This window comes from Orycteropus afer, unplaced genomic scaffold, assembly GCF_000298275.1.
Source record: "Orycteropus afer afer isolate SDZICR_OR568_19922 unplaced genomic scaffold, OryAfe1.0 scaffold00571, whole genome shotgun sequence".
NCBI classification, from domain to species: Eukaryota; Metazoa; Chordata; class Mammalia; order Tubulidentata; family Orycteropodidae; genus Orycteropus; species Orycteropus afer.
The window spans coordinates 206,305-215,374 of record NW_006922158.1 but is presented as its reverse complement, the minus strand read 5'-3'; the positions used below and the strand labels follow the sequence as shown (position 1 = coordinate 215,374).

At 42.4% G+C, this 9,070-nt stretch overlaps 1 protein-coding gene across 1 annotated transcript in view; it reads right to left on the bottom strand.

Annotated features, from left to right (window-relative positions):
- SLC9A6 (solute carrier family 9 member A6) overlaps positions 1–9,070 on the bottom strand; it is a 63,787-nt gene that overhangs the window by 5,101 nt on the left and 49,616 nt on the right. The window contains exons 13-14 of the mRNA XM_042782996.1: positions 5,362–5,392; positions 2,877–2,956 (exon numbers count right to left, since the gene is read on the bottom strand). Coding sequence (XP_042638930.1) covers positions 2,877–2,956; positions 5,362–5,392 — 111 coding nt within the window. The remainder of the gene's footprint in view (positions 1–2,876; positions 2,957–5,361; positions 5,393–9,070) is intronic.

The following is a 9,070-nucleotide window of genomic DNA, read 5'->3' as shown; positions in this document are numbered from 1 at the left end:
TAATACCCATTCATGATGAAACAAAACAAAACAAAACAAAACACTTCCTAGCAGATGAGAAATAGAAGGGACTATTTTCAACTTGATAAAAGATAGCTCCAAAAACTTGTAGCTCACATCATACTTGATGGTGAAATACTGATTTATTTTCCTGTAAGGTCAGGAATAAGATGAGAATGTCCACTTTCACCACATATATTCAACATTGCACTAAAGAGGTCCAGCCAGTACAAAAAGACAAAAATAAATCACAAAAACAATCAGGGAAAAGAAGAAAAGAATCGTTATTCATATATGACATGATTGTAAATACCAAAAAACCCCAAAGAATCTATAAGTAAGTACAGTAAGTGAATCCCAAGACTGCTGGATATGAGGTCAGTATTTAAAATCCAGTTATATTTCTATATATTAGCAACGAAGAAGCAGAAAACAAATTAAACAGTATTTGCAATAAAAAACATCAAATATTTACAGATGAATCTAATTAAAGATGTACAGACTTGTAATGGAAAACTGCAAAACACTGATGAGAGAAATTAAAGAAAGCCTAAATAAGGAAGGATATACATGGATTGGAAGACTCAATACTGTTACGATGTCCTCTCCAAATTGATCGATAGATTCAATATGAATCTAAGAAAACTGCCAGCAGGTTGTGTGTGTGTGTGTGTGTGTGTGTGTAAACTGCAAGCTGTTTCTAAAATGAAGATGAAAACGCAAAGGCTTGAAAATAGCCAAGCCAATACTGAAGAAGAATAAACTGAGAGGATTTACCCTGCCAGACAGCAAGATCTATTAAAAAGTACAATAATTGAGAGTGTGGTTTTGGTGCCAAAAATAGACAAACAGAATAGCACAGAGTCCAGAAACAGACTCCCACATGTATAGTCAAGTGATTGACAACAAAGGTTTCCCTACAGTTCAGTGGAGAAGGAGTCCCTGGGTGGTGCAAATGGTTAATGTGCATGGCTGTTAACCCAAAGGTTGGCAGTTCAAGTTCACACAGAGGCATCTCAGAAGAAAAGCCTGGTGATCTACTTCTGGAAAATCAGCCTCTGAAACCTCTCTGGAGCAGAGCACCCCTCAAACATACATGGGGTCGCAGTAAGGCAGAACCAACTCAACAGCAACTGGTAATGATGGTATTGCCAATAAATTGGCACTGAGTCAACCGAGTATCTGTATGGAAAAAAGTGGATCTGGACCCATATCTCACACCATATACAAAAATTACTTTGTGATAGATCAAAGACTTAAATGTAATAGCTAAAACAATCACACTACCTTATAAAGAACAAACAGCACCCAAGGGAACAGAGGGCGACTTCTAGATTGCTAATCTTTATGTAGGTAGTTATGTAGATCAACATATTTAAGTTATACCTCAATTAAAATAAATACCCAATCTGGCCACCTAAAGGAATTGAAATCTAAATTGATCAGTGCTTAATTGTACTAGGGCACTAGGCATTTAAAATGACTAGGTCTCAGTCTACAAAAACTAAAAACCAAACCTACTCCCATCGAGTCAATTCCAACTCATAGAGACCCCTATTGGGTTTCCAGGGCAGTAAATCTTTACAGAAGTAGATTGGCCATCTTCCTTCCATGAAGCAGCCAGTGGGTTTAAACTGCCAATCTCATGGTTAGCAGTCAAATGCCTTAAACACTGTGCCACTAATCTAGTTGTACTTAATAGGGTAGGACTGAGGCTAGCAAGTCTGGGTATTCCTTCTACAAGAATATACGGAAAACTAAACTAGTACTCTACTTGTTTCTCTACCTGAGATCATTTAATAGCTTTATATATCACGTAGAAAATGTACAAAACCATTTCAGGCAGGAAATACTAACAGTTTTTTTATTATGCAAATCAGAGGAATAAAAAAGCCCCAAGAGACAGGAGTGGCTTATACTCAAAATGCTGACAATAGAGCTTAAAGCAATGACACAACCATTAAACAACTTTAAAGAGCCAGGATCTCTCTCCCTAATGGGGTCTTAGCAGCACTGATATATTTCCATCCTTGTTTCCACAGTAATTTAATTTTGAAGTACTTGCAAAATGTGGGTGCACAAACCTCGAGGAATATTAGTAGCTTATAACAATTAAGTGTCAAGTGTATTTTTCTTAAACATACAAGACTTTGATCAGAAATAGTTGAAAACAAAGAAAACAATTTTGCACGGTTGTCCCAAGTTTCAATGGAACATAAACCATATTTTCATCCATCTATGGATAAATCTTAGCCCAAAAGAATGTCATGGCTCCTTTCTCTGGTTTGATTCTCAAATAATAAATCACTTTTACTGAACAGTGATCAGATGTTTTTAAAAAAGGCATGAGAATCTCAACACTACCCAAAGTATAGTTATGAAGGGGACTGTTACAACAGGACAAGAAGGACACCCGGTAAACCGTGAAAACATGAGCTATTTGTGGCAATGTGAGAGGAGAGGAGAATCTCAAGATCTCTGGAAAGGCCAGGGGAAAAATGACAGTAGGGACATGGATACATATAGTTCAACTGTGTTGACCTCTCCCTTGTTGAGGTGGAAAAGACCGGCCTTCAGTCTTCCCTTCCCCCTTCAGGAATGAGCTCCTCGGAGAATTCGTGAAGCCAGCAGGGACGGGTGACTCCAGAAGCTGGCTGCCTGAAGGGACTGGAGAGCCCTAATGACATACTTTCTTGGATGGACATGTTTGTTTATTGAGCAACTTTTAATATTTGTGGTCCTTAGGTAATTCAGTGAATCCAGCAAAATGTTATTTGTTGGTTCTTGCCAGTGTACCTGCTAGGGTGAGCGGAGAGCTGTATTAGGGAACACCCTGAGAATGAAATAAAAATGCATTTTTTCTCCATTAAGGATACTTATGATCAAAGTTGTACCACATCCGGAAGAGCCAAGCACTGTCTGCTTTAGTAGTTCTCCTTTCATTTTCAGGAACCCCCTGGGAACAGATAAGCAAGAAATCAACACATACCCAGGATAAGAACACATTTACACAGAGCCACTCCTTCGCAGCCAGAAACACACCCTGCTATGTATAAGTGGCTCTCTAACATGAGTAACATTAGAAATTTAATAGCATGTACATATAGCTTTGGAATAAGAAATTGAAAGCTTTTGTCTGAACACCCATACTGCTTGCTAATTTATGAGGCTATTTTCATTCATCAGTGTGGGCCAATTCATACATAAGCAGAAAAGACTTGTGCTCCCAATGTGAACAGCATCTTAAATAGAAAACATCACATCAATATCCCCTATATCTCTGGGGCATTCTCATGGATCCCAAAAGCAACCAGTAATTTCAAAGTTGCTACTGTGTTCTTAGAACACTAGCAAAAGGAAAGCAAGTAGGGAAATTCCATGGTAAGCCTGACAGGCTGATAGGGAAAACTAAAACAGCAAGCAGGTATCTTTTAAAATACCCCTGACATTGTAGTTAGGGCATGTCCCTTTCCCTCTCTGGGCCTGACTTTCATCATGTATAAAATGTGTAAAAATCAGATGATCCCTAAGGTCCTTCCAAGCTCTAATGTACAGTTCCACGCTTTCCTAAGAGTACAGGGATTAGATTCTGGCTTTTGCTTCCTTTTCTCCTGTTTCTTCTGACCCTTCAGATGAATTCGTCTTCCCTTCAACATGTATCAAAGCATACACACAGTATAAAAATGGTTGAGAAAACACTGTATGGGTTTACAAGGGCCAAAACATACCCTTTATATTTCCTTTCACATTATTAGGCATAGGTCTGTATGTCCCCTCCTTCTTGAAGAGCAAAAAAAGTTTCTCGATTAAATGATAAATCTCAGCATCTCTTCACCATACACACACACCTGTCCCTACACTCCATATGTTCCTTTGTGCTTCCTAGTGGGCACTCAAAATGTTGAGTAACCAATATAACAAACCAGACCTCTACCGAATTTTCAGGGCAAGGAAAAATGAGACTTTTTTTTCTGTCCGTCACAACTGGTACCCACCTCCCTGGCTCTCTCCCTGTCATTGCACTTTCATTTCTCCCCTGTGGTGATATAAGTGACATAGCAGATGGAGACTTACACAGACAGTGATCAAGCATTTGCCCTGTGAGTGGGGTGATAACTTGATTCTTGTTTTGACACAGGGGTGGAGGCACTGAGCAGTTCTCGTACCTTGGAAACTATCCCAGCAGCTTGGCATCATGGGAATTGATGCAGCTTGGTTTGGATACTATTTCAAGTCCATGGAATTATATTTTAAGGTTCTGACCACAAAAGAGGGCAAGTGCTTACTGTATCACACACACACCCATCACTCAACAGCTAATCAAATTAACATTTAGAAAATAAATTGGAGAACTTAGACAAAATACCAGGGCTTGTTTCAGACATGGAAATAATTGGGTTTTGAAACCAAATGCTAACGTGAGATCCTTTCCATCTGCAAAATCTAATTTCCGTGATTTCTTATACAAACCCTTATACATATCGCCTAGTGCAGTCACATAGGAGCTCTGGTGGCATAGTGCCTAAGGCACTTCACTGCTAACCAGAAGGCTGGCGGTTCAAATCCACCAGCCACTCCTCGGAAGCAAAGTTGGGCAATCTACTTCTGTAGTGATACCGCCTTGGAAACCCAAGGAGGGGTCGCCAGGAGTCGGGTCTGACTTGACGGCACATAACAACAACAACAGTACAGTCACACATTCAGTGGTGTGCACACATACACAGACACTTCAAAGCCGATGGAAAATACCAAAAAGGTGTGGTCTGTCTAACAGGGAATCGAGTCACACAGCACTTGATCCAACAGGCTCAGGTTCACAAGAACAACTGAGAAAATGACATGTGGAAGCAAGCCAGGAAATGCAGACAAGGTGGCTGAGGCGCAAGCTAAGAAAGGGCATTCCCTTAACAGGCAGGGAGTGCTGAGTGAAGACTCAAAAGCTTCCAGGCAGTTACCAAGGGCAGCTGCTGGCCATCCAGTGTGAAAGTTACACAGGAGAGCAGCTGGAGTGGGACTTCAATCAGAGACAAGGCTTCATGCACAAATGGAAGCAGAAAAAGGTGCCCTGGGCCACAGCGGTCACCTGAAAACCCAGGGGTGCTTGGGAGACTGCTGTCCTCTAACAACAGCTCGCTGTGTCCACCTACATGAACACTGTCACCCCTGACGGCTACACCCTGACACAGATTTGGTTTTGTCCCCATCAAGCAGTTGGAAAAGCCAAGAGTTAATGTCAATTAAAAGCTGATGCCAATAGGACAGGATCTAAATAACAGGGTGGGATGAAGTCGATGGTAGACTGTTTTCTTTCCAAAAGACGGCATACTCAACAGAAATGCCAGAACACAAACGCATATTTACCAAATGTTCTTGGTCTGAATCAACACCAACCCTAAAGGAGAAACATAAAAGGCAAATGAGATTTCAAAGCCAAAAAAGGATCTCTTCACATAGGTACATTTTCAGGCAACTACTTTTCTCAATATAGACGCTAGGGAATGGTTAATGTTCTCTTTCTGCCCTATGGTTGTTGACAGAGAGTTTTGGCTACTGTCATCTTTAGCAACAGCTCGGATTCTAAGTCAAGCACGGTCTACCAATGATTCTCTTCCTGATAATCCCACTTACCAGTTTCAGAAAAAGAACAGTTCCTTCTCTGACTGTGGAGGCAGAGTCAGGGAAAGCAGCCCACCCCAGTGCTGGACAAGTGCGACTGGGGAGCTATCCCAGAAACAAGGTTGCACCATGCGATTCCAGGAGGGAGTTGCATGTTTTTGGACCTCTCAGTTCTCACAGCCATATTCTGCTACAATGACTAGAAAGAGGGTCCAGTTACTATTATTTCTTGGGTACTGGATAAACATTAGGAGCTCTGGTGGCACAGTACCTAAGGCATTTGACTGCTAACCAGAAGGCTGGTGGTTCAAACCCACCAACCACTCCTTGGAAGGAAGATGGGGCAATCTACTTCCTTAGTCATACTGCCTCGGAAACCCAAGGAGGGGTCACTGGGAGTCAGATCTGACTCGGTGGCAGTGAGTTTGGTTTTTTTGGTTTGGATAAACATTACCTTCAGTTTTTCATAGTTCATTTTTATTCTGCTTTCCGTCTCCCAGGGAACAGCTTCCTTATGAAGAGTTCTCCTTTGGCCTCTGTCTCCCAAACATGAGTACTCACGAACTCGGGCGATTCTTCCTCAAGACTCACTCAGGCCTTCTCTCCTTTCCATCCCAATTGCTCAAGCACAGGCCCTCATTCTGATTCATGGTGTCTACAGCCACCTGCAGTAAGGTTTTCCAGCTACCAGGCTCTCCCTTAGAGTTAGCTGTCTAATGCACAGGACTCACTGGGTTATTCCTTGACAAAAGACTGTGAGAGGGGTTTACAATCCAGAGGGTCAGGTCCAAAGTCCTAAGCGTGACACTCAGGACTGTCTACAAACTAGTGACTTTCACCCCAACCAACCTTTCCACCCTCACCTCCCATAATTCTCTTCTACATATCCTACACTAGCCAAACCCGACTACACCTCTCCCCAACTGTCTTTTGCTCACGCTGTTCACTTTCACTGAAATGCACTTGTCCTTGTTTTTTTCTACTCATTTTTTGAGCTCCAAATTAACCACTTTCTGTAGGACCCCTCAAGCAGAACTGTTGATTTCTCTGTGCTTTTGCAGCACTGTCTAGATTCCTCTATTATAGTACTTAGCACGGTAGATTCTAGTTATTTACCTGTCAATCTCCCCAGACTGTGAGCTCCTTGAGGGTAAAAGCCATGTCTCAATTCATCTCTACACCCCTAGACTCTAGCACAGTACCTGACACACAATAGGTGCTCAAATGTTTTTCGAGTAAGTTAGCCACTACAGATAACACAGCAGCGAAAGAAGCTGTAGCAGTCGCATCCCAGAACGAAAATAACACTGAAGGGGTAGAAAATGATGCAAGACGGCACTGGGAAAGCAAGTGAATCATGGTCAAGTACTTGAAAACTTATGTCCACGACCAGATTCCTAATTGAAAGAAAGGCTCGTTTCTTCTTTGTTAAAATTACCAGAGCCTGCTTAATATCTTCCTAGTCACATTAAACTCTAACTACATTTATGCATCTAAAGTGACATCTAGTGGTCTTGTAGATAGCATGTTTGTAATGCCCAGTTGTAATTTATCCGAAGCCAATTCACTGCAATAAACATTTTTAGAGCGCCTATTATTTGCCAGGCACCAACCTCTCCTCGGAAGGAAGGTTGGACAATCTACTTCCGTAGTGATGCCACCTGGCAAACCCAAGGAGGGTCGCTATGAGTCAGATCCAACTCCACAGCAGTGCATTGTGTTGCATTGTGTTGTACTAGGCATGGGGCACAGACGTGAATTAGACACGACATCTGCCCTCAAGATGCTCAGAGTAGTGGGGGAACCAGACACACTATACTGTAATCCCTAAGGACTTTGCAGTCAGGGAGAGCTGGGTCCAAACTTGAACTCATTTGCATTCTAGCTGGGTGAATGTAGTCAAGTTAGACAGCCCTAACCCACTGCCCTAGGGTTGATTCCGACTAACAGAGAGACCCCCACTGGGCTTCCAAAGCTGTCAATCTTTATAGAAGTACATTGCCTCATCTTCCTCCTGCAGAGCAGCTGGTGGGTTTGAATCACTGATCTTCTGGTTAGCAGCTGAATGTCTTACCCACTGTGCCACCAGAGCTCCTTACATAGCCCTATGAACCTTAATTTTATCACCTGGGAAATGGAGATAACGTCCACCACCCAGAGTTGCTGCAACGATTAAATGGAAAAAAAAATGCACCCAAAGATTTTAACAGAGTGTTTGATACATCATAAACACTAAGAGGTAACTATTGTTATAACAAGGCTATTCCTATTATTATTAGAAGGCTGAATGACGCAGGAGCTGTAATAGAGACACCCTGGGTTCAAGTAGAAAAGGCTGAGGTCAAAGGAGGGGACTCCAAAGCTGACTCATTTACTGGGAGGAAAGGAGATTTATAACACAGGGAACAGTACAAACAAAGGCTCAGAGAAACAGAAGTACAAAGCAAGCCTGGTAAATGGCAGGGAGCCAAACGTGACTGTCACAGAGTATATGAAAGGAGGCAGGAATAGTGGGCTGGCTCTAACTCACCGAGCACCCATTGTCCACACAATAGCTAGCGTGATCTTTTACACTGGAAATCAGATTGCATCACTCCCTTACTTACAAATCCACCAAGATTTCCCACTATTTTTTAAAATCCAAAGTCTTTACCCCATATCCTATATCTTATAACAAGAGTCCACAGACGACAACCCATGGGCCAAATTGGATGCCGTTTCCATAAATAAGGCTGTACTGGAACACAGGCTCACCCACTGACTTTATCATCTACAGCTGCTTTCCCACTAGAGCTGAGTAGTTGGGACAGAGACGACATGGCCCACAAAGTCTAAAATATTTCCTACCGGCCCTTCACAGGAACAGTCTGTGACCCCTGTCCCTACAGGATGTTTCCAACCTCATTTCCTCCCCTCTCCTCAATCACTATACTCCAGCTACATGGGCTTATTTTTGTGTTCATTAAATAGGCCAAGTTTGTTCCTGCCTCAGGGCCTTTGCACTTGCTTCTCCTGCCACCTGGACTGCTCTTCTTCATGATCACTGTTTAACTGGCAACATCTTGTCATGCGGGTAGACTGAGCTCAACTGTGACCTCCCAGAGGGACCTTTCCTGACCTCCTCATATAAAATAAATCTCCGGCCTCAGTCAGTATCACAGCACCTTATTTGACCGTCATCACAGCATTTAATACCTTTGAAATTGTCATATTCATGTATTTGTTTACTAGTTTATAATCTGTCTTCTTTCACTAAAATACAAACTTTCTAAGCCCATGGACCTTTTCTTATTATGATCTTTGTACCTTTCTAAAGCAGGGTTTCAGTCCAGATCATTCTGTGTTGGAGGGTGGGGTTGGGGGTAGGGTGAGGGGGAGCATGTCCTGTGCACTGCAAAATGCTTGGCAGCATCCCTGGTCTCTGCCCACTAGATGCCAGCAGCAACCACTGCCC